At 43.1% G+C, this 25,367-nt stretch overlaps 2 protein-coding genes across 3 annotated transcripts; one reads left to right on the forward strand and one right to left on the reverse strand.

Annotated features, from left to right (window-relative positions):
- Positions 1-8,829: 8,829 nt before the first annotated feature.
- gja4 (gap junction protein alpha 4) lies at positions 8,830-13,024 on the forward strand. Its single transcript, XM_047605722.1, has 2 exons — positions 8,830-8,987; positions 10,906-13,024. The coding sequence occupies exon 2, from the start codon at positions 10,915-10,917 to the stop codon at positions 12,058-12,060; it is 1,146 nt and encodes a 381-aa protein (XP_047461678.1). The 5' UTR covers positions 8,830-8,987; positions 10,906-10,914; the 3' UTR covers positions 12,061-13,024.
- An 8,747-nt stretch (positions 13,025-21,771) lies between these two features.
- On the reverse strand, positions 21,772-24,637 carry smim12 (small integral membrane protein 12). 2 transcript variants are annotated; one of them, XM_047604848.1, is made up of 2 exons: positions 24,562-24,637; positions 21,772-22,800 (listed from the first exon to the last, which is right to left on the reverse strand). In XM_047604848.1, exon 2 carries the CDS (start codon positions 22,769-22,771, stop codon positions 22,496-22,498), a length of 276 nt encoding a protein of 91 aa, XP_047460804.1. In that variant the 5' UTR covers positions 22,772-22,800; positions 24,562-24,637; the 3' UTR covers positions 21,772-22,495. The 2 variants fall into 2 exon arrangements, with proteins under 2 accessions (XP_047460804.1, XP_047460803.1); XM_047604847.1 differs by lacking the exon at positions 24,562-24,637 and adding an exon at positions 24,476-24,515.
- Positions 24,638-25,367: the final 730 nt, after the last annotated feature.

The raw sequence follows: 25,367 nt of genomic DNA on the forward strand, positions 1-25,367 counted from the left end.
AGGGGGAACCAGCGGTGCATCTCTCTCTCTCTCTCTCTCCCTCTCTCTCTCTCCCCCCACTCAAATATTACCGGAAACCGATTGGTCCGCGGGATCCTCGGCGGCCCCTCTTCGCTGTTCTAGGAGGGGCCAAAAGAAAACCGCTGTAGCCGACGAGGTCTGCAGAGTGCGTATGAATCGATCTTTTGAGCCATTCGGTGTCGTGTCTTTATTAAAAACGGGTGATCGAATCAATCTTTGTTTTTTGCACATGAAGCCTTGAGACCATGACACGTGTTTGCTGTCTGCGTACTGGATATTATGGAATATATTCTCCAAACAAACTGGAAGGAAAAAAAATATTGGACTATAGTCCCAGTAAATATATAAAATCCATATATTAAATCCATTTCAACAGTATACTTTTAATTACAAAAGTGGCTTATCGGATAATAACTGTATCGATCCATTGTTACCGTCCTTTCATGTTTCTTTGCACACACCACTAAAGGCTTTGGGGTTGTCAGTATAGATCTCACCCATGATGTTTTTAGCATGCATAGCGGGCCATTTCTGCGCAAGCCATCACGTCAAGCACTTAACTTAGACTGTAGCTTGTGTAAATGGGTCAGAGTAGAGAGAGAGAGAGGGAGAGAGAGAGGACAAAACGGATGAAATAGACTCTTTTTCAATAAGCCTTAAGGCCATTTCATGACTGTTTTATTGGACGATTGAAAACGTAATGACCTAGATTTGTTTTGCTCATTTTGTCATCGGAGGGGCCTCCACCCGCACATTATGGGGCAACGTCAAGTTCTCAAAGAACACCAGTCAGTTACATCATCCCGTCAGTCAGATCTTGTCCTCACTGCAGCTGTTGGAAAAACCTTAACCTGCAAGTGTCTGTACGTTTGGGAAAGTGAAATATGGAGTCAGGGAATAGGTGCACATATTGATACTAAAAGTGCACTGAATTATTATTTATTTATTTATTTAGAACAATGAGCATCATTTTCCCAGGCCCCCACAGCGCCTTTGGTGTTAATTCCTCATCATGCTGCATAAATGAATTCACAGAGACAGAGGCTCCTTAGAAGTCGGTGCTGCACAGCCCTGCTACAGTACATTGTTAATTTATGTCAACAGTGAAGGCTCTTTGCTTGCCCACAGTCATCCTTTAAGGGGGTTGATAGAATAAACACAGTTTCCATATGGTGCTTTACGTTTAAACTTCCCCACATTGACCCCTCCTTTTATTTGCAAAACCCCTGTTCAGTGCTGACGAATAATTGGGATGCATAAGTACATAGTTAGGAAACATTGTTTCACTGCATAGCTTGCTGCTTTCCTTGTAAGTTTCAGTTTACTGCTGCAGCAGTTATGATGACAATTCAGCATCTCGCATCCGAAAACTTTGCATTCACGGTAAGTGATATGCAAACGGTTCGTTGTTATCACCAGGATTTATAACATGTCCTTGCAGTGACAGGCGTTGAGCAGGAGCAGCTCGGTTAAAACGGCAGCCTCTGGTTTCAGCACCATGGTCAGAGACACTAGTGTGTGCGAGACTCTCTGTGTATGTGTGAGTAAAGGAAGAAATGTGTTGACTGCCAGGATGAAAGTGTTAGCGTGGGTAAAATCAGAGTTGAGATCTGGGACTTCGCGAGCGGTGTCAAACTTTGGCGTCAAACTTGTCGCACTGTCTGTCTGCCGTGTTGCGCACGGTGTGATCACATCACATGCCTCAGGTTTCTTTATAAGGTGAGGCTTCGCATCACGAGGGTTGCTTATGTGGAGGGATGCGGTGTGTAAAAACGCTCCCTCTAACGCGTCAGCTACGGCTGCTGGATAGGGACTGCTGAAAGATGAGGTTATGTTGATTAAACTTAACAGATCTGAGCACTTGACATGTAACCCTTGCTCCCAAGCTTCGCTATAAGCACGTTGCACTCTCTCAACGGGCCTTAATACTAACACGAAATATAGAGATATTCACCTTTTAGCGTGTTAACCTCATTATGTTCATGGAATCGTTTTCTCTTTTAGTCAATAGCGCACCAGTTTCCTGCATAACACCACTGACTCATCTGTAGACTCCCTGTCTCCATGCAAGGCAGCCTAATGAATATTTATGGGTTCACTAGGTCAAGGTGTAATATCCACGTTTTCAACATGGCGCGACATGCAGCCCTACCTCTCATGTATGTGGCAGGGCATTCATCACCAGGGTGGAATAGTTTACAGATCAGCCTTGCACCACCTGCTTCACAGCCTGCCAGCGGTTTCGCTTGTGTCTTCATTAGCGCCTGTCCGAACTATGCAAAAGCCAGATGTGAGAAGGCCCTGACCTGAGCTCTCAAGCCAAAGGCATTTGGGATGGGGACATTCTCTGCACCAGAAACATTGGCTGATTATTATTTGAAAAACCCATAACCTCTCTTGCGTACTTTTGTAGTCCAAGCGTTAGTGATAACCAGGTATTTCTCCAAAGAGGTGGCCTGTAGAAACGATTAGAAGTCAATGGGGAAGGTGAACATGGCTTGTTCTGTCTCACAGGGTCAAAAGATTAAAGTAAAATTAGCTTTGTACAATCATTCACACATATTTTGTCAATGCAAACATAGCCACGCATCTCAGTGCCTCAACTGTGACTTGGTGGGAAAATACAAATGTTGTTTTTCCATTGCGAAGAGAACAATTTTCAAGATCGGATCATCAAATCACAATAAACATATAACACAAATACCCAGCGGAGGGGTTTCCTCCTGTGATTTACCTTGAATGCATTACGCCCACTGGACCACACGAATTGATCTCCTCAAATAACGGACCACTCAATTGATCCCCAAACAAATGTGATGAGCTCTATCCTTGGTTCATCCCCTTTGGGCCTTTTGATGCGGCGAAACTTGCTGATGCGCCTTGTCCTGCGTTTCTAATAAAGCTGTCATCAGCTGCCAATGTGCACTACCATGGCGTCGTTCCAAGCTTACCGAGATCAATAGCGCCTGTCAAGGAGTGGTCCCTAGGTGCAGTAAGGCTGGGACATGCAGAGTGAGAAGAAGACCACATGGGGATCCAGGCGACAGTCTGATTGGCTACGGAGACTGATTTCACCAGGGACACATGACAGTTTGTTTACACGCTGTATGGGGAAAAAAGTGAAAAGATATAACAAAACCAAATGAAGCGCAAGGAGCCCGAGGTATAGTTTTTCTGTTGGCACAGTGGTGATGTCATGATTCCTGTTAGCGTGGTATGATAGCCCATCACCCTATTCCCATCACCCTTCTAGCCTTATGTATCTCCATCACTTCAGAAGATCTACAGCTCTGCCAGTGTCATGCATATTTCATCAAACAACATGCAAAGCTGTGGAGCCCAGAGCCCATAGCTCATGTAGCTTTGACATCTTTACTAACCAGGCTCAACGGATAGACCCACACTGCCTTCTGTGCTGGAAATTTACTGTTAACGTGACAGACTGATGGAATGAGAGAGAATCTTTTGCTGTCCCGTGCAAAAACACACCCACGCGATACAGACGCAGTGCACTGCATCGCAGGGAAGTGTTTGTTTTTTTTTCTTTGTCTTGCAGATTAATTTTGCATGACGTTACATGTCAAAGGAACTTTGCTGTTCCGCTGAGACTTCTTTATGTAGAAAAGCTGGGACGTAGGGATGTTTAGGGATACGCAGCTCAGTCTATTTTTGGGCCTGATACAAATTCATTTTATACAAGAAAGCACATAGATGCAAATGGGGTCCTCTCATGTTTAAAGCCACACATACATGTGTTCCTCATAGATAAGATGAAAGCAGTTTGTCATCGAAGGAGCCAGTGACCTGAGCTAACTGAATACTAAAAGGGTTGATAAACAAGGGAGCGGCCATGCCAGTGGCTCTGTGAGGGCATATGCACTGATCAGGCACATTATGACCTAATATTGCGTAACTCTCCCTTGTACATTCTAAGCAGATACTTGATCAGTTTGGGATCCAGTGAATTTGGATGCTATGTCAACACCTTGTGCTGTTTTTCATGTTTTCTGAGGTGTTCCTAAACCGTTTTGTGTGTGTGTGTGTGTGTGTGTGTGTGTGTGTGTGTGTGTGTCAGGCTGCATCCTGCTGGGGATAGCCGCTGCCATCAAGGAGTGCCACTGCTATTGGCGAGGGGTGCCTGGTCTGGTCCAGGCGGGTGTCTAAATAACATCCACACGAATGCCAGGTCTAAACGTTTCTCAGCAGAACATTGCACTGTCAGTGTTATTTACTTGTCCCCGTCAGTGGTTTTTATGTTGTGGCTGATCTGCGTATAAGCAGAGCCGTTATTTGAATTAAATGCCCGTCTCAACATAATGCTAAAGGTTAACTCTCACTGTCTTACTTTATCATATTAGTATGCAAACAATTGCAAATTAGCCCAGAGCACCGCCGAGGCTGATTGGAATATGTTTAGTTGTGCGGGTATTTGTTCATAAATCAAAATGCGATGCCAAGGTGAGATGCCAAGCCTGACTCATTAAGATGAATATCTGTAAAAAACCCAAGTGTGCCAGCTTGCAGGCAAAATGGCGGACCTTCGCAACGGCATGCACAAGAGGCATCCTCGCAGCTGACAGGAATGCGAGATCAGCAGCTTGTTTTGACCGCTGTGACTTAGCAAAAATGTTAATAATTAGTCAATGAATTTTCTTAAAGCCTTTGTACAACACGAGAAATTGATAAGATTGCAATTACTTCAGATTTTACAAATGAGGCAATACTCTGCTCTAGTGATGGACAGTGCTCTTGGTATTTTTATTGTATCCACCAATGCCAAACTCAAGCTAATTTGAACCTACAGAAGTGATGTCATGGCATATATGGCTAGAGGTTACGCTTCAAAACAACAGCAAGTCACACATAGTCCACAATCAGTAGTTCTAGCTTTTACCGGTTAAATAACTCAATAAATCTCTAACACTACATCTTAAGATGGTTTCCCAGGCAGTGATTAGGCCAGATTACCCATACCACAAATAGTCTGTTGTGGTAAAGCTGTTAACAGTTCTATCCAGACTGAGCCTTTGAGCAGCAGATCAATATGCATGTTTTAAAGTCAATTTTTTTCCATCTACACTGACACTTCCAGGACTCTCAATTTTTTAAGCTTTGAATTATGTCAAAGATCCTAATAACGCTTTTTGCACATGCACATTTCAAAAACAACAACAAAAAAACACATGTTCCTGCAGAGATCCTTCTTTGACTGCATTTGTCAAAGTCTTTTATTTGTTGTGTTAATAAAAATCTTTCCCCCAGATAACAAAAAGGGAAATCAGGGAATCTCCTGTAAGATTCATCCTCTAAGAACTATGAGTACCCTGCTTGTTAAAACCCTGAATGCATTAGACGTAGTAGCAGCCCATCTGACGGTCTAATTGTTGATATTTTGAAATCCATACCAAAGTGCAGGACTGGCTGACCAGCGGCGAGTGTACTGTAGATAATCATAGCTTTTGACATGGTATTTTCTAAAAATCGATGTTCAGCTTCACAGAGCCACATTATGTCAGAAAGTACAGACAGATTGGTTGGATGGTGTTGCCCCATGCTTTTCTTCAGGCGGTGTTTGCAGTTAATCATTTAGTAAAGTAAGGTAGTGGTGATTTAACTCTCCTTCCATTATTTATTCATGTTTTAAAAAAACACACACAGGCATGATTTGTTTGCTGTCAGTGTTTTTTTTTTCCCTTCTTCTCTTTCTAAAGGGACCTAATCTGTCAAGTAAATGGATAGGGCAATTTGTTGTCTACAAAAACATACACCTGTCTGTATGTTTTTGTAGGTTTTACCAGATGAAAAAAAAAAAAAAAAAAAAATCCATAATCCATAATACTGTGATATGTTCCCATTCTATATTCATATATGCTTCACATTAACGCTCTTTGGCTCATTGGTGTGCGGTCACCATGGAATCAGTTTTAAAATACAATTTCAGTTAACGGTAAAAATGTTTCCAGCAGTGAGGAATTGATTGAAGTCGAGGCTGACAATTAGTTCCATTGATAACTGCTCCGGCAGGGAAGAACATACCAAACAGACGAAGGCATCTGCGAATGGAAACAGTTTCATTACTCTCTGTCGGCTGCCCTCTCCCCTCCTCGCCATTCATCTGCGGATGTAATGACCAAAGAAAAGAGCAAGAAGCTGATCTGTCTCGATGATTCACTGTCAATTTATCAGGGTATTTCCAAGAGTCTGCTCCGTGCGGTGGGCCGGCCGGGGCGGCTGCAGCCAGCCTCCTAACTCTTTTAATAATCTACATATTGACACATAATGATGGCACCGAGATGATTGGGAGCAACCGGGAGGAGATGACTCTTCGGGAAAAACTTTAATTTGACTGAGCGCCGCCTCAGACGACTGGGTTACGGAATGAGACGCTGCACGGCGTTATCGCCCGCAAAGCTGTTCTGAACTCGCGTTATCATGCAGCAAACGTATTCGAATAAAGCGTTCGTTCACAATGAATCACAGTTTCAATTTCTGGGCGACAGGAGAGGGCCATCGGGCTTAATGCTCACAACAGCGTGCGGCGTAGCTCGTGCCAAAATTGATTTAAGATGTGAAATCAAGGCTGCCGGCAGCCTTTTACTTATGTGCCCAGTTTGCATATTCCAGGGGAGAAAGGCTTGTTTTGCAAACATGTATTTTTCTACCCAATGTGTTACGTCAAGGTTTCAGATTATTTCTATCTATTTTCCCACTGTGAGAGAAGAGAAACGGAAACCACAGCAGCACGTTGGGCTAGTTTAGGCTCACTATGGCCTCACATCTGTATTCAGAGCCTGTGGGCATGCTGCCGGCCTGTGGTAGCGGGTCCTCACTGACCTAGACTAACCAATAACCTTAAAAAAAAACAAGGTGAGCTCTTGATGCACAAGGACTATCATCTTGTGTTGCGTGTATTTCAGATAAACTAGAAATAGAAGTGCTATTAAAGCCTATGATTCGCAAACACACACACAGTCAAATTTGTGTTTCTGTCTTTGTGAGGGCTTTCCATGAACATAAATCATACCCATAAACCAAGTTGCCCAACCCTGATCTTAACAATAACTTTGTAAGCCTTGTAAATAATTGTAAATTCAAGCCTAAAACCAAGTGTTGACAGGTTATAACGCCGAGAAAAGTGTGGGGCCCAGAAGAATGGCCTCACAAGGTTAGTATTCTGGAAGTGTTTTGCTCCATGAAAACAAGAAAACACACAAACGTTTGTCTCCACCCTTACATAAGAGCTGCCGACAGTGTGCTCAAAGTGAAACTAAACACATTATGCACTTAGACAAAGGTTGCTTCACAATATTTGTCTGTCTGGCTAGCGACCTACTGAGCATTTTATTTTATTTCATAGACCTTCTGTATGTTTTTTTCCCCTTATTTTTCTTTCCTCCATCCATTATCTATATATAACCTTTTATCTGTGATCCATACCCGAGGGTCATGCGGGGGCCGGCCCTGTCCTGACTTGCATCGGATGAGAGGCAGTGACACTGGATGAGAGGTCACCAGGCCATTACAGGGGAAACACAGAGAGATGAATCCTCTGATTATGTGTTTTATGTGTTTTTTTTTCAACCCTCATGTGATATCTTACTCTGAAAAGAACCCGTACGCCACAAGATTCACATAAACACAGGAGGTTAAGAAAGAAATAGCAGAATAAAAACACATTTAAGTACCATTGTTACAAATTTATAACGGACTAAATGTTCCTTGTCACCTTGATGATTTGAACAATCATATAGAGTCTTGTGATACAAGTGAGTAAGTAGGTCACCTGACAGTTTGCGTTTGGGGCTTCACTTCAGGGAATGTCATGCACTTCTTGGAAATAATGTGACCGACTGGCGCCATTATGTGGCTTAATGGAAAATTACAGCCGGACAATCGGTCCAGATATCAGGCATCCTTTAAGTTTCTGGGCCGGCTGGGTGGATGCTGAGAGGACGACAATGCCCACCCACTCGCCAAAACATTAGGGACACTGGTGAATGCATTCTAATGGAACAGTCCTGTACTAGGCCCCCTCCTCGGCTGTTATGATGTTTAGTTTATGGTGAGACGATGTCAGAGAGGCTTTAACTGAGCCTCATAAAATAGAAACATGCGTCGGTACAGCACAGTGCAGTTCGGTGGTACTACGAGCCACAGTCGCCAACATTAAAACACGACTGAATCAACAGTCAATCAACAGACATGATTATGTGCCTAATTCATTTTCTGTAAGAACGAAACAAGTGAGTGTATTTGTCCTCGAGGTTACAGGAGAAAATAATACACACTGTTGCCCATAAAGTTGGAACGAAATACTTTTGACTTCTTCTCATAAAATGATTGTGTGTGTCATTTCAGATTTTATGAGCATCAGTGTTATTATTTTTAACAGAATTGGTGGAATAGACTTTAATTAAAGTACAGAGGCGTGACCTTTAATTGTCTGTCAACGATTATTTGTGAATGGAAATATTTTTACTAAAATAAAAAAAATAAAAACACACACACATTTAGACTGTTCCCTGCCCTTCTATTGTCCATTCATGCCTCTACTTCTTTCTTTCCGAGCCTCTGCAGCTGTAACCTCAAAATAACCGAAGGCAAGCTGCGGTATTCTCGTGCAATTAATTTAAATACACGGTCTTTAAATGGAGGCAAACCCGAACGTCCGAGCGCACTGAACCCCAAACATTTTTTTTGTGTATGTGTGTGCGTGTGTGTGCGTGTGTTCATCCATCCCATTTCCTGGACGAGGTTCCTGAGGGACGGGCCAGCAGAGCAGCAGGCAGGCATGGGAAAGTTCTCCCTACTTTTTCCGATGACATGTGTTCTTTTTAAAGCAAGGAAAGCGACTCGGGCGGCAGTACGGTCCGCCAGTGGAAAGACAGGAGGTGACATTAAAAGTGCACTGAGCGCTGACACCGGGAGACAGAGAGGAGACAAAGGCCGCTTCACGAGAGAGAAAGGTAAGAATCATTGTCCTAGGAGAGGGGATCTTCACCGTGAATTACTTTAAGGTCTCTGTACAACTTTGATCAAACAACAGGGGTATTTCAATGCAATTTACAGTCGCGAGTTTGTGTTTTTATTTCATTATTATTTCTTTTATGGTGTCCACGATTTCTTCAACCATAGTGTGGCTGTATATGAATTTAAATTAATTTTAAAGAACGGAACATGGTGTAACGTGCGACGAGATTTTGTTTTTAGCTCTGTAAGATGCTCAATATAAAGTGTTAATATAGAAAAAAGTAGTAGAAAGAAGGTATATAATCTAAAGTCAGAATGGAACTGGATTGAATGGAATATAAATATGAATAAAATATGACTGGGATAGAACATATGGCTATGGTACATACAGTTATATGTACAGTATTACACAAATCGTCATCCAGTGTAGATTACTTAAAAAATTGGGAGTAATGAATTTTTGGATTGATTGAGATTCTTTTTTCAAATCCATGAAGCTCATGTATACTGAGAGCAGTGAGCAGTTTTAGGTGCTTGCGAGGCATCTCAAACATGGACATAGATGAAACTGAACCAGGGGCCCCACCGTCCCAAAGACGCTTCTCTAACAGTTCCACACTTAACCCATCTCAAATGATGACTGATTGCTATTAAGATCGTATTTTGTGGTATGTTTCTCTTGAGATCCTTAGAACAATACTCTCAAGAGAGTTTAAGCCTAGTTATCCTTTACCGTTTCCGTGCCGTGCTTGTTAAGCAGGTCAGAATCCCTGACCGTCCATTGTTTCGTCTCATCCTGTCAGAAAAGTTTGTTTTTTCACTGTCGGAGAGTTTTTTTTTTTCTCAACGGGGGAGAAATAACAGAAAAACATTAATAGTACAAACAAATAGACAAGTGTCACTGCCGTGTCTCGACTCCCACGCACAGGATGTTTATTCAGACGTGTGTGTGTGTGTGTGTGCACTCAGATTCCCGACAAACCACTGACTGTGACATTTATCACTAACAGTTTCCAGCATCCGCCCTCCGTAACTCAAGGCACTACTTTTATAAAATCCCTAACATTGTGTAACTTGGACGTGTGCGAGAGGCCTCTTGTGGACTCACTCACTCCGCTGTATGCTATTTCCATTCTCATTAAATGCCAACTTAAGCACCATATGGTTTGTTTTAGTTTCATTTCAGCATATGGGGGCCTAGCTCCTTTACATTTACATTTTTTTTTCTTTTATGAGGAGTTGGAGCCCACCTACAACAGCGTGAGCTCATGGTAGAACTAATAGGGGGCTGCAGCCAGATACACATGTTCCTCTGTATTTTTTTTTTTTTTTTTAAAGGCGTTTATAGTAAAAATGTTGGAGAAACTTAGCTCACGTGTTGCTTATAGAAACAATTAAAGTGTCTTGTGCTAGCTGTGCTTTTATGAAACCCCTAGAGGACTTTGTAATGGAAATAAAATGCATGAATTAGGTGTTAAATGGTTTGAGCCAATCTGTTCAGCGATGTATCACAAAAGGAGAAAGTGAGTAAACTATATGACCTGCAAAGTGAGTACAGCTATACTGTAGGGAATGGGATCCAAACCCCTTATACAGCAGTCAACGCCTTAAAGAGGCTGAACGAAAGTTTAAACAGGTGATTTGAAGAAGTATGATTTATACCAAACATTTAATTCCATTTGATCCAACTTAACATTAGAAAGAGCTTTCATAACATTTAGTTAGTTTTTAATCAGACTAGTAGGAAAATAGTTGGACAAAAACATATTTGGTGCTAGTTTGAGAATGATTGGGTTAGCATCTCCAAACTCTCAAATCTCTAAAAAGCTAAACTGAGTCACAGCTGAAGCATGTCTAAAATGCTTGTTGGCTTTGTAATGTAGTCACCTCTATCCCTTTCACTGTTCCCCCTAGGAGCAGAGGATGTCCAGAGCTGACTGGTCCTTCTTGGAGCACCTGCTGGAGGAGGGTCAGGAGTTTTCGACAGCGATTGGCCGCGTCTGGCTTACCGTACTCTTCCTTTTCCGCATCCTGGTCCTGGGCACTGCTGCTGAATCTGCCTGGGATGACGAGCAGGCCGACTTTGTCTGCAACACCCGCCAGCCCGGTTGCACCGCTGTCTGCTATGACAGGGCCTTCCCCATATCCCACTTCCGCTACTTTGTCCTCCAAGTCATCTTTGTGTCCACGCCGACTATCTTCTACTTTGGGTTTGTGGCTATAAGGGCTGGGAAGAAAAAAGAGGAGGATGGGAAGCAGGCGGAAGAAGGAGGTGGTGGGAGTAAGACAGACAAAACTAAGAGAGAAGGGGATGACAACAATGCAACTAAAGACAATGGCGAGGAGAAGGAGAAAGAAAAGAGCGGTGGCAAAGGCAGAAAATCAGAGAAGCCTCCTATTGAGGCTCCCAAACTGAAAGGCAAGCTGCTGGGTGCATACACCCTCAGCATCCTGGTAAAAGTCATCCTAGAGGCTGGCTTTATTGTTGGACTCTGGCTTCTTTATGGCGGCTTCTTCATTGCAGACAAGTTTGAGTGCACAGGGCCCCCTTGTCCTCATATAGTGGACTGCTTTGTCTCTCGGCCCACGGAGAAGACCATCTTCACCATCTACATTCAGGTGATCGCCGCCATCTCTGTACTCCTCAACTTCACTGAGCTCCTCTATCTGCTCCAGCTCGCCATCTCCCATCGGCTGGAGAAACGTTACCGCACCCAGAACGAAGACTACCTCCCTCGGCCCAAGCAGGTACCAGCCCGCCAAGAGACTCTGAACCTGGAAGCAGAGGCGCCAGCGGTTTATGAAGCAGGGAGCCAGATCAGTGTCCCCGTGCAGGTTGAGCCCGCACGCCATCAAAACCCCCACGAGCCCTTCCAGGATATGGCAGTTGAGGTGAAGTGGGGAAGTGGAGACGCTGGAAATGACATGCTTCCCAGTTATGTGAACTGCACGAGGGCTATGAGGACGACACACTCACCTAGAGTGTATTATAACAAACATGCGCACCACACTGGGAAAAGTACTCGTGCATCCCATAAAGGGCACTCAAAACAAAAACATTATGTATGATGTGGCCAGAGAGTGGAATATGTTGTCTGTGTCAGTGAAAGCTTTGTTGTTTTTTGTAAATACTATCCTGCACATGACACTTGACTATCAGGAGTGCAAGGAGAGAGCTCAACTGGGAATGAAGGAGAACAACTACTGCACTGTGAACTCGATGCCTCAGAGGCAGACAGACATTCAAACAGAGATTTACCAGATAAATGGACCTATTCAAAATGAAACATTTTGAGAACACTCCTTGAGGCACAGAAAATGAGACTCCACAATGAGGAAAGATTAAAGTCATAAGATGCCTTCATGTGAGGTTTAATGGCTTTTAGAGCTGAATGTGGGAGTGGAAAACACACACTGCAATTTGGGAGGGAGGTCTACGGAGAGACGACAGTGTGAGGGTTTCTGCGAGGGACCGACACAGTGCCAGATTTAAGTGTATTCCCCTGAGATTTGCACTGTAACCCCTGGAGTTGTTTGAACTCCCCCTTCCCTCCCAGTGGCTCTGTCCACGCTGTGGAATGTACTGGTCTCTGGATACCGCTCTGCTCCCATGAGGATAATGGCTGCACGGATGCATGCACACACACAATATGATTTTCCCCTTTCACCCAGTGAGTCCCTCGCCGCTGAAGTTGTGGGACAAGGGGAAGGAGAAGTCGAACCGATGGAAATGAACATGACTTATGATTGCCAGAAACCATAGTATTTAAGCTATGAATAGAGTGGAGGCAGAGAGCGCAGAAGCCGCTGAATAATGCAGAGACAAGCATGCAGTTTGCAACCTTTTAGAGAAGCAACGCAAAAGACACATCAGTGCTCGCACACTGAATGGACTGAAAAGCGGTACAGAAATGTACTAATTCAGTGAAAGGAAATTATGTGAAAACTGTATTTAATGTTTAAGATATTTTTGCCAAATACTGCCACTGAGAATATTTATTTTTTGAGAACAAATAAAAGTTAAACGAATGGATGACAGTGCCAATTTATGGTATAATTATCACATGGTCACGCAGAAAACGCAGTCACATCCGAGAACGGCTGCATTATTTGTCAACTTCTACACAGAAGTGCCACTCGAGCTGATCACTTCTGTGCATGATGGCTTTGTTGCCTTTCCTTTCCGAATCAAGGATGAGATTTTCTACATGGTGAAAGTGTGTCTGTGTCTCCCAATTCTGTCACGATAGAGAGGAACTGAATCACTTGAGGGAAACATAATAGAATAAGTAATAGGAAGGACAGAGGAGTGGAGAAGTGGATGAATCTTCCACAGCATTACAGACGTGAGCTCCCTAGGCGAAAAGAAAAAAAAAAAGTGAGGGAAATAACTGTGATTTAATGTCTGTTTTCAAATGTGTAACACCGTCCATACGGTGAAGAAGGGCAGCACTTATATGCCAGTAAAAGTTTATGCGAATTGGAACAGCACTTTGTGCTGGCCCGATTTAATATCCCCCGGAGAGTCTGGACTGTTACCTTTGTTTTCATGGAGCGCAATTGATAAAATCCAGAACTTCGACCAAGGTGCTCGCCCAGGCTCATAAAGAATGTAGCAATATGTCTTTTCGGAAATGTGGCTGCGGGGCTCGGCAACACACTTTTCATTTCCAGCAATTTACCGAGCTGTCTCCATGACGATAAGCAGTTATCTATGGCAGGAAAAGGGGTTAACGGGAAACCTAAGTGAGACGAGCTCTCACACTGCGGAACAGCTTGAACCTTGTGTGAGGTCACACAAGAACCGAAACAAGCAGCCGACAAACATCTCAACAATTTAATAATAATGGAAATGCTTTGTGTCAGCACAGAGGGGAATGTGATTTTTATTGCGGCACGTGTCAGGTGTAAGAAGGCGGATAATGCTGAGGAAACAGCCCTGCCAGGCTGCCGAGGCTGCACAGCTCCACGCCTGTTTGCTGGAACTTGGCTGGTATTCCAGCGTTATCTCGGTCCGCATTCGCTTGCGTGCGCCCATGTGATTGTTCGCGTCCGTGCTTTCAGCAAAAGCCAGGGGGTCACTGAACAGATTGAGAAGGGCGACCCGTATCGACGCTCCGCTGCCAACTGGAGCCAGCAACAGAACGGTGGAGCTCCCTCTCGCATCCATCTTCCTTATAGTGCATCAAGCGGGAGAAGCTCAGTGCCCCGCTCTGTTCTTTCCACGGACTAAACTCTCACCTCCTGTTCAGTGAAGCAAATATAAACCGGGAGGATGAAACAACAGACAGTGCAGATTCTCTGCTACTCCGCCAGCCATTTTTTATTTTTTTCCCTCTCAGCCGTCGCTCTGTGCCAGCTGGAGACATATTAAGCCTTCAAAACAGCACAGATAAAAATGACGCTTTGATTACACGGACAATGGGGCGTTAATAAAAAAGTCCTCCCATTCTCAGGAAGTGTCTGTAGAGTATGCTCAAATGACAGCTTAACAATGAAGGCACTTGTTTGTATAAAACTGTGAAAATAAAATGAGTTGGAGCCGCTATGTGGGGGGAGCTGTATCTGAGAGACAGGTTAACGGTTAAACAGACCAACCCTAGGATCAGATGCCATTCTGACTGTGTTTCCTGACATTGTTAAAGTGACTGCTGATGCATTTCCTCATTCTGCTGGTGAAGCTGCATGTCGCTGTTCACGCACAAAGGGTTAGGGTTAGGGTTATGTTAGTGTACACACATGCACGCAGATGGTCACACGCACGTCACTGTAAACAAGCTCTGAGTCCGTCTAGCAGTTTGAAGTGTCATCGAGTACTCTCCAGGCTCCAGCAGGTCTTAGAAGGGACTGTCATTCCCAGAGGCGGCTATCCTTTGGACAAGGTCTCGGAGGGACCATAAAGGGTTTCATCTACAATACGCGCCATTCCAGGCCAATCTAGGTCTGGGTCTGTCACCCTTCCCACCAGCTGTACTGATGAAATCCCTGCGTATCTTGAGGAAACACCCTGCAACAGGCAGAGAGAAAGCTCGCATGCACAAACACACACTCAAGAAGTCAGGAGGGATCAACGGAACCTAACTTCACGGAACCTAACTTCAGACTTTCACATCCACACAGATAAACAAGTGACCGGCACGTCTTAAAATAGCAGCCACGGGGTCGATGAGGTCACCAGAGTTATGTAACATCTTTATATTTGGGTGTAAATAGAAAAAAAAATGTTCTCAGCATTGCCACGTTTTAGCGACAGTGCAAGGCATACTCTGCATGTGCTGATTTCTTTTGTTTCTCTTGGCATCAATGCACACACAACAGTGGCACACTACAGCGGCACACAACGTTCCCGGTATCCATAACAATTGCACGTTCATGCACCCGCTCCTTAATTTGGGCATTTGGATTACTAAAACAAAACTGCTTTGACGGGTTTCTAAATTTAAACTCTGGACAGGAAGTGGGTCGGTATCTGTTTCCTGTTCCAGTATTGTTTCTCCCCAAGGGATTGGCTGTTGGGGATTGTTGACCCTGACAATGGGGCTGCAGTGGGCATTGTTGCATTGTTTTGTCCCAACTCCCCTGTGTTTGTTGACCTTATGTCATGGCCGCCCCATCAAAGCCCTGAAAAGGATGGGGAAACTGGCAAAGCGTCTGCCGTGGAGCTGGAGTCAATTAGGAGGGCTGGTACCACTTATAGTCCACAGAGATTTGTGTGCGGGGTGGGGGTTGGATTAAATTGTCTAGGTTTCATTCGTTGGTCTTATATTTTCTGTTGTACTGTTGAATGACTATGAGGTTTACTGTTCAGTGTACCTCAGTTTCCGATGTGATTTTAGTGTCTTTGCTCATTGTTTTTAGTTTTACAGCCTGACACGTTGATATTTTGGTCAGTGTTTACAGAATTTTAAGTTGCAATCAATCCAGGAACCTGTCAGTGAACATCTGATGACTGTAGAGGCAACAGACCCCAGACACTCTGTGTTAGGAGGTGACTTGTTGCCCTCTTTTGGTTTACTTTCATGTCTGCTTTTCTCACCTCAGGTGTGTGGAGTGAGCTGCTGATTGCTACGCTGGGCCTGGGCTGCCTTCCCACCTGTTTCACATCTCTCGCTATGTTGAACCATACTTAAGGACTCTCCACTCTACCATTCACTGCCAGTTCTTCCAGTTGTCTATCCTCCAGCTAGCCTCTGGAATTGTATTATTTTTGTATTAGAGTTTTTGCTCAAGATCTTTTGTTATTAAAACTTCTGTTTGACACTGAACATCTGAGTCCTGCGCTTGGGTTCCTTCTCTGCCATTTCGTCACGACACACAACACTCTGGTGGAACCAGTAAGAGAGGACAGACCAATTTCAGGGGCCTTATTTATCAAACCGTGCATAGAAAAGGTTCTAAGGTGTACCTAGGGATGAAACTGAGAACGTCTGTGAGTACAAAACAATCCGGATTTATTAAATATGCGGACACCGGTCCTACGCACACTGATCCCACCTGTTCTCTTCACTACCATGCTTTTGCATGGTTCGGGTTATTCGCAATCGGAAACACTCTGAATTGACCATATATGGTAGCAACAATCCCTTTAAGAATGCGTGAAGGGATTTTTTTACCCTCACCAAAATCACTGCGAGGGCCAGTCCTGCCTGTGTGCGCCAGGGCCGGCAGCAGTGGGAGAGTCGGAGGAGTTGGAAGAAAATTGTTGTTTCAAAATCATCAAGACCCCACCAAATCCATAAACGAAATAAAGGATCATCTGACCAACATCGCAAATACTTAACTGCAAATAAACAACTCGCCGAAACAGATTGATGCATGTGCATCGGAAATGTTAAATAAATTTAATTAGATCAAACTAAAATAATGAAAAATGAAATTTCTCATTTTCCAAACACCAGCTAACAGGCAGACTTACCTAAAATCTCTGTATGATCCTCTCTCTAGTTTGAATGAGTTTTTGAGGTTTACACTGAAGTGCGTTTCTACAGGAACGTTTAATAGAGACGTAGTTAAATCACACACTATTCGTGTTTTGACTGAATGAAATTCTCTCCCATTCATGTAACTGAATTCACTGTGTGGTTTTATTGCGATGTGGGTCAATCTATGGCTCCAAATTATGTTTTATGCAATTACCTGAAATTCTCGTGTAATTTGGGCTTGTTGGTGATGTCTGTATGGGAACTGGATGTAAACTGAGGCCAGAGAAATGATTTCATCCAACACTGCCGACATGATTCTGCTTAGTGTCGGCTACAAGGAGCGCACGGTTCTCAAAATTCTCCAATGGCACAAAACAAGCAATGGCACTTGTACTTTAACTTGACTTTTCAGGTTGTCTTTTATAGCTTCACACCAATTATTCAAAATATCTGCTGAATTACTGCCCGAGCATTTTTATTATTAGAGGAGACCAGCAATATGTGGTAACATGTGATGTTAGAGATGATGCTAAACACTGCGACTGTTACTGTCGCACTATGTGTAGTTTCACTGTTCTATCACTAGATTTTGTGTGTACACACGGTCAGAGTTGTGGTAAATGTACACACTTTTCTAAGCACAAGTATAAATTGATAAATTTCATACTTTGCGTCGGAATGTGTTTACTCTCTTTAAGCACACATCTGTGTATGCACTGTTGATAAATGAGGCCTCAGGACGTCTTGTTCCCAATCGTTGTTCACAGTCCAATCAAATACAGATTCAAATAGAACTCGCAAGCTACTGGTCACGATCCGAGAAGTCGTGTACACAACTCCTGAACTCGTACTTCATCAAAAATGTCCATTTATGAGGCTGTGAACAGCACAAGAGGGGGGCAGTTCACGTGGAGTTTGCTTGTGAACACAGCGTACAACGGCATTTGAAGGCCGTATTAGGTGTGACAGTGGTGTTGGAATGGAGAGACGACATCTACAACCAGACAGTTTACACTGAGTTAACAGTTTAAAACCACTACAGCTGCTTTGTTTGAAGTATTTGCTTAACAAATGCAACATGGTAGTGTGCCTGCCAACAAGGCATTCTACTTCTTTTGCGCTCCGCACTGACTGTTTACCTGCATGCACCCAAAGCTTGCTCAGACTGCAAACAAAAAGCAGAAAGCTTCCAGGGCTAAAATCTGGTCTCTCTCCTAAAGATTCACACATTCACATGAGGGGATCTCTTGCTACAGAGATTAAGCACGGAGTGACACTGTGTCAGCCCGGCACTGATTGAGAGGCAAGGACAGTTTGCTTGGAACGCTGTGGATCAATTAACAGGAGCTTGAGACAAGGATCGGCTACCTTCTCCATGTTTTAAATGTGGTCACAGGCTGCCGCACTTGAAGTACACGCAGGTCTTTGGCCCAGGATTTTTTTTTTTAATTTAATTTCCATTCAATCTTCATCTAACCACACAAACAATTAAGAAACGTGTCTTATTTAAAACAGTGTTTTTACAAAATGGGGGGGGGGGGGGGGGATTCTGAGGCAAGAAGGAGAGTACCACAGCAAATGAGCAGCATTCAGAGCCAATTCGACAACAGACAAAGCCAAAATAGCAGCAACAAAAGAAACAGGACCATGAGCATAAGCGTGGGACAATAAGAATAGCTCAGTCTTTAACGGCAACAACTTTACCTTATTTGGTCTGTTGTGTTTGACAAAATGAGACAAGACTTAGCAAGGGACCTAGCTGGTAACAAATGACACAGATAAGGGGGAGCGGACCAGTCGAGGTGTTGTTAATAAGTGTGCGCCCGTGAATACCATGATGAGTGGGTAGGGATACACATTAAATAAAGAGATAAAGGGAATAACGATGTCACACATGTCTCTCTGTGACCACGACGTTGCACCTCTCCACCAGCATGGAATGAACACATCATGGGTCCATGGACAAAACAGCAGCTTTAAATCAAAGTTGATAATTGTATTAAACAAAGCTTTATACTACTTTCCCTGTAAGTGGTTATAACATGCAAGGTTGACATTAGGTACCAACAGCCAGTTGCGTGCAAAGATTGGAGATAGCTAATGGAACCACCTGCTTGCTCTCTCGAGGCAGCAACAGACTTTCAGAGGTGGCCAGGAAATACTTTCCAACTAATGTTTTTCCGGGTGTGCCGGTTGAGTTCATATGCAATAAGCCACTGCATGGCATAAAAAAAAAAACATTGTAAAGGCTCCAGTAGCTGGTTAGTGTGCACTGCAATAGTGCTACACATGGCTTTGCAGATGTACTGCATGTCTGCTGGTTGTAGCTGTCTGGTGCCACATGGTAGCAGTGTGGAACAAACCGCGTGGAACAGCCACAGGTAGACTGTTCTTATTAATGCTGTTTACATTTACTGACAGGTCAGGACATCTGATTTTCATTATGGGTGTTTCAACTGATGCAAAGAAAAAGATACCTCTGCACACTATTGAATAGTCCCACAAGCATGGAGAACCATTTTTTGTTTTGTTTTGTTTTTTGTTATAAACACACACAATTTGACTGGCCCAGTAGATCTGCAGGTTCATAATCAACACTAAACAGAGTGACCCCAGACCAGCCTGGCTAGCGGGCTAGTGGAACTCCTCAGTGGCACAGAAAGAATAAAAATGCAGAAAGATAAATTCAGAAACAGAGAGTTATGTAAATGGACAACAAGGTGGAACCTGCATTTAAATGATGAATACATCAGTGATTTGATAAAAGTTTGTCCTGCAGCAAAAAATAAATTCAAAAGTGAAATTAAAACTTCACGCGTGTTGGCTGCAAGCGCTGTAATTATCTTGAATGAATATAAAAAGAAGGACATTAGATTCAATGTACCTGAATATATATATACATATATATCACTCTAAGAGGAATAACATGTATTTGGTTTACCAACCAAGAAAGCTTTTCATCTGATTTCCCATTAACGTATGAGACACTTCAGATATTTATGCATAGACTTCTGTCTGTGTATATTTTAGATGTATACCTGTACTCTTGGACTCTGGGTGTGTCCTTACACGGGGGATTTTTTTTTTTATTGCCATTCCAGTAGACAGACAGCTCTATTGTTCCTGCAGTAGAGGGAACATTGTCTCACTCTTGTCCACTCAGGATGTTGTATTGGACCTCCTTAAAAAAAAAAAAGAAAAAAAGCCAGCATCACTCCATTATCCCCATCATCCAGCAACAACAATGGAGCACCTCCCGACTTCCCCCTCCTTTCCCAGGGGCCTCGGTGCTCGGTTCCCACAGTACTGTCCAGTCCTGAGGAGCTGGGCCATTGTTAGAAAGTCGACCTGTCCTCTGATTGTCCCCAGGAGTACACAAACCCACCTTTCACACATCTAAACACATCCCACTCCCTGTTAAATCTCAGAGGAATTCAGCTTCACCTCCATCCGCTCTCCATCCTCGCTGGTTTCGTATGGAAACTTCCACCAGCTTGAAGTAATTTCTACTCTAAACATGCACCACCGGGGTCAATGAGCGGAGCCAGTCATTCCACTGATAGCAAACTTAAAGAGGGGAGTACGAGCTGATGGCTGCCGATAGCGCATTATTTACCACTGCGGTGCCAGTGTAAATCTGGGCCTCATAATCTTTCCCATTTCACTCCCTGGCTGAGTAACGCGGCAGAACTTATTCTGGCAAACGTGAAAGGTTATCATCCATGACGAGAGTTCCCGGAGCACAGTGGAACCGGACCTTTCTGTTTCATTAGTTAACACAGGAAATGCCGTGGGCCTGGATCACACACTTCAACAAAATAATCATTACAGTTCTCTCTAAATGGGCGCGTTACTTATGGCCTAATTTAGGAGCCTTTCATTAGGTGGAGAGTTTACAATACTAATAACTTCTCCATCTTCAATCAGGGGATGAAAACCGCTAGACGTCTGTATGGAATCCTTTCCCTCTTTCAACCTTCAGAGACATCAAGGGTCAGTGCATCTATATGCTCCTCACATGTTCTCATGGGCCAATCTGGAAAGTTGTCATTCCGACTGTTGTTATCTTTTAAAATCAGAATACAGAAACAACATTCACGCTACAAATAAGATGTTTGTTTTGTTGTTCTATGGATTTAAATGCCATGGCCATTTCCCATTCAAGATCAGTTCCCAACTTCCTGGTTCCTCCCCTGATCCCCATTTCAATCTTCACCCATTCATCAGGTGTCTAACTGTCAGCGGCCTCCAATCAGACTGCTGTCCTCTTCAGGAGACCGGTTTAAAAGCTTTGTTCAGCTGTCATTCAATGGGTGCTTTTATCATTATTGGTGCTTATTCAAATAAAAGGTGTGCATTAAAGCTATTAGTGTGAGCTAAATGCCAATAGCAGTGGGAAGTGTGGCATTTAATTACGAATGAACAGATTTTGCAGTTGATTGCAGACCCAGTGTGCTAACGAATTCTACAATATTTAATTTTATTTCCATAGCAGACTTGTGATGCAGAGCAAAATGTCTTAATTTTTGACTGACTCCTGCTTTGTCTAATCGATTTAGGAAGAGAATGTTGTCAACAGGTCAAAGTCGAAAGGTGAATGAGTCCCTTCCAAAATAATTTCCGCCTTGAAACTGAATAAGCAGAGTCATTACTTCCTTCCTTCAGCTTTGAAGTGACTTTCTGTCCCTGGCAGCGGCATTGTTTTCACAATAAAAGGAGATCAGTTATTTGTTCAGACCTGGATGTGAAACAATGCTGCTGGAACACATGACGAACAAATAAATTTCCCTTTAGACAAGCGAGAACCAAGACGATCCCAGGGCGCACTGAAGCATGCATCAGGCGAGAGCTCACAACATACAAACACAGTTTGCCTTTATTTATCATATTTTCAATTGACACGCAAAAATTCTTTCTGGCGTGCAAGGCATCCAGACTTTCGAAAAATGAAAGCATTGTGCGCACGCTCAAAACAACACAATTAAGCCGCTTAAACTTCCTGAGACCTCCCACGCTGCTGTCTTACTCCATCACATACCATCAAAGGTTACACGAGATGAAAAGGACAAAAACAAAGACGTCCTTCTCCACTGCTTTTATGATCACAATCAATCTCGACAAAATGAAAACACGTTGGGACAGCTTCATAACATGACAATTAATTTCTATGAAATTACATGTGAGAGACTTCATACCCTAATGTCTACATATCAAGGAATCTGTGTCATAGTGCCATAAATAGATTTAAATAAATCTTATGTTTATTCTCAAACAACCAGAGCATGTAAAACCTTGTCATCAGATCAGCATAAATCCACCCAAAGTTAACTATATATAACATTACAGCGCTGATTTAAGAATCATCAATACATGAAGAAACCTGTGCACTATAGATCCACATCTTAAACATTAAGGTGATGTAATTACATTGTTTTTTAAATAGTTCCAGCACCTAAAAAGTGTCTAGTGTTGACCCAGGCGAAGACAGTACGGCTGAAATGAACAGGAAGAATGGACGATTTTATACTCTGCTTTGGCCCCCTTGGTCCGCGTGCTAAGAAGTCCATCACAGCGACAAAGGGTTAGCTCTTTTCAGGCCTGTTCCGGTTCAGAGCTGCTTTAGGCGTGAACTCCAGCTTCTCTTTCAGACTGAGAACCTGAGTGCTGTCCTTGCCCACTTGCTCCTGCAGCTTCCTTTCCTCCCTCATTTCCAGGACGCTCTTTTCTTCCTCTTTGGACTTGGGAGTCCCCCTGATGAACCACTCCAGGTGGTAGCCCACCGCTCCGACCACTAAAGCCACGGGGAATGTGACGTAAGGAGCGTAGGTCCTCATCGCGGTCCACACTATGGGCCACATGACTGCACACCAGCTTTGACTCCCAGATGCTGAAGGGAGAATAGAAACAGTCGTCTTTAATTTGCACCAGGGTAACAGCAAAGGTAAACATCCTTGAGAATTTTCTGCATGAAAATAGCCCAGAACAAAAACATCCTAACAGTAGAAATTTCAGTTCTTTTCAGTATCTGGTGCGTCACCCTTGTGAAGCTAACGCCAACTAATTATTTCAGTTAACTGGTGATCAGTTGTCTAGAGTGGCCCAATCATTCCTCAGTACAAAACCACGTTAGTTCTGAAATGCTGGGTGGGTTTTCCTCACATGAACCGCTTGCTTCAGGTCTTTCTGTTGTATTAAGGTCAGGACATTGACTTGGCCATTCCAAAACACTCATTTTAATTTTCTCCAACCATTCTTTAGGAGAACAGCATGTGTGCTTGGGGCCGTTGTCTCGCTGCATGACCCAATTTGCCTTTAGATTCAGCACACCGACAGCTGCCCGAACATTTTCTTTTAGACCTGACTGGTATAATTCAGAATTTATGTTCATGTTTGATGGGCAGAGATGTTCTTTTTGTCCTTCGGCAAACGCTGTAGTTTGTGGAACTCGCTGAGTGACATTCACTCATTCAAACAAGAAATTTCACCCCTACCTCCAGCTGGTTGACATTTTAATAATTCAACTCCTACCTGCTGCTCCCCCCTTGTGGTTCAACATGACCTAGATCAGGGGTGTCAAACTCATTTTAATTCGGGGGCCACACCACCCAAAATATTGGATTACAAATTAGGGACAGCAGTTATTTTCATGGAAAAATTACAATCTTCTATGTAATTTTTGCACTTTTCAAATTCATGCTGTAGTCCAGATTAGACCGTCTGGCGGACCACCATTGGCCCACGGGCCGTACGTTTGACACATAAAGTTTGACTACACCAAATTATGTGATACAGCCAGTGAGTAACAGAATACAACAACAACAACAAGACTCTAATCTTCATGAAGCTACTTAAAAATCACATGGTCTGCTGTGTACAGCTTAAAATCAGAAGAAACGTATATTTTGACAGAATTAAAACCACACAATAATTGCTCTTTCAATGTATATCAGCAAAAGACTGAGCAGGTTTAAAGTGTAAAAAACGAATGACACCCAAATGTTTATTTCCGTTTTAACTAGAAGACACCACTCTGTAAAATGAAGAGGCCTGCTTGTCCTTCTTCTGCCCTCCCTCTGAACTCCGACGAATGACAACAAGCATGAAAGACATAAAAGGCGGAATCAGTAGCAACCAGCTCAGTCAGGCAGGGTTAGTATTTATTAACCCTCCGGACAGAAACCTTGTGAGGAGTCACCGACATTATGTCACCCTCAAACTAACGTAAGCATTCGTCCTTTTGAAAGTTATAATATCGCGGTATCTCGCGGTCGTTCGCCTCTTAGATTCGCCACTCGCTGATTGATGTTCGCCGCATTACATCACATTGTTACATGGGCAAATTTGTTATAGTCCGCTATTGCATTTTCTTAAATGACTAAGAACTGTGCCGGGACACTTGACACTGCGTATAAATACACAGATAGATATTTTTTAAGTAACGTATATTTAGGTAATAGATTACCAATTGCAAAATGCTTGCAGTATGCGGTTTACCAGTGATTAAATTACTAATGCCTAACCTTAATAATCAGAGTAGTGTTTTTTTAACGCCTGTTACTCACAGCACGTCTGCCAGAAATGACTCATGCTTATCTCTCTGACATTCAGATAAAGGTATGTGTTTGTTTTCTAGTCAGTCTTTACTCACCTTTACTGTTAGCACGCTGGCGCTGTTGTGACGAAATTTCCGTGCGACAGTCAGTGTCCTTCCTGGTTTAACGTCATTGGCCCAAAGACTTCTACAGTCGACGCATTGGCCGATAATTCAGTCTTTGCTGTAAACCGGTAGTTTAGCGACATCTAGTGGTTATAATAGCGCAATGCTTTGTGATCAGTGTGATAGTAAACAATAAATTGTAATATTTTCATTAATAAAATTATATAAGACACTTATATTCAATTTAAAATAATTAACACGTGGGTTGGGTGCAACTATAATCTGCAGGTTACATACAAAGCAACATTTAAAAATTTAGAGAAAAAATTATGAATATGATCTAATTGTATTCAAATGTGCAGCTATGAAAACGAGTTATAAAACTATTAGTTTACAATCAAGAATGTGTTTTCTGACTGTGCAAGGAAAAGGAAGCCATGTAATTACATGAACAAGTTTGTCCTTTCCAAGCAACAAGACAAGCAAGTGAATAAATACTGTGACATTTTTGCACAAAAATTCCACTCACAAGCAAAATTCACTGATAGATCTTCTGCCAGCGCTGTGACATACAAGGCCCGAGCTTCACCTCTTGGATGACAAAACTCTGAAGTGATGGCTGTGCTTTAGCTTAAGAGGCTTGGTGTACCAGAAAAACAATTTAACTGCTTATGAGGGATGCAGAGAAACTGTATAAATTTCTGTCACCAAGCAGGATATTCCTCTAAAAACATTTCTCAGCGCTGCTGTATTTTCTGGGTGGTGAATGGGTAAGCGTCCTTTGCAAAGCTCTTTGT

Source organism: Mugil cephalus, chromosome 14, assembly GCF_022458985.1.
Source record: "Mugil cephalus isolate CIBA_MC_2020 chromosome 14, CIBA_Mcephalus_1.1, whole genome shotgun sequence".
Lineage (NCBI taxonomy): Eukaryota > Metazoa > Chordata > Actinopteri > Mugiliformes > Mugilidae > Mugil > Mugil cephalus.

Excerpts from the sequence above, each read along its gene's own strand:
- smim12 (XM_047604847.1), bottom strand. The coding sequence starts at position 24,500 with ATGAGTCATTTCTGGCAGACGTGCT. Across the intron at positions 22,801-24,475 it reads TCATTTCTGGCAGACGTGCT|CATCTGGGAGTCAAAGCTGG; the intron begins GTGAGTAACAGG and ends TTCTCCCTTCAG.
- gja4 (XM_047605722.1), top strand. The coding sequence starts at position 10,915 with ATGTCCAGAGCTGACTGGTCCTTCTTGGAGCACCTGCTGGAGGAGGGT.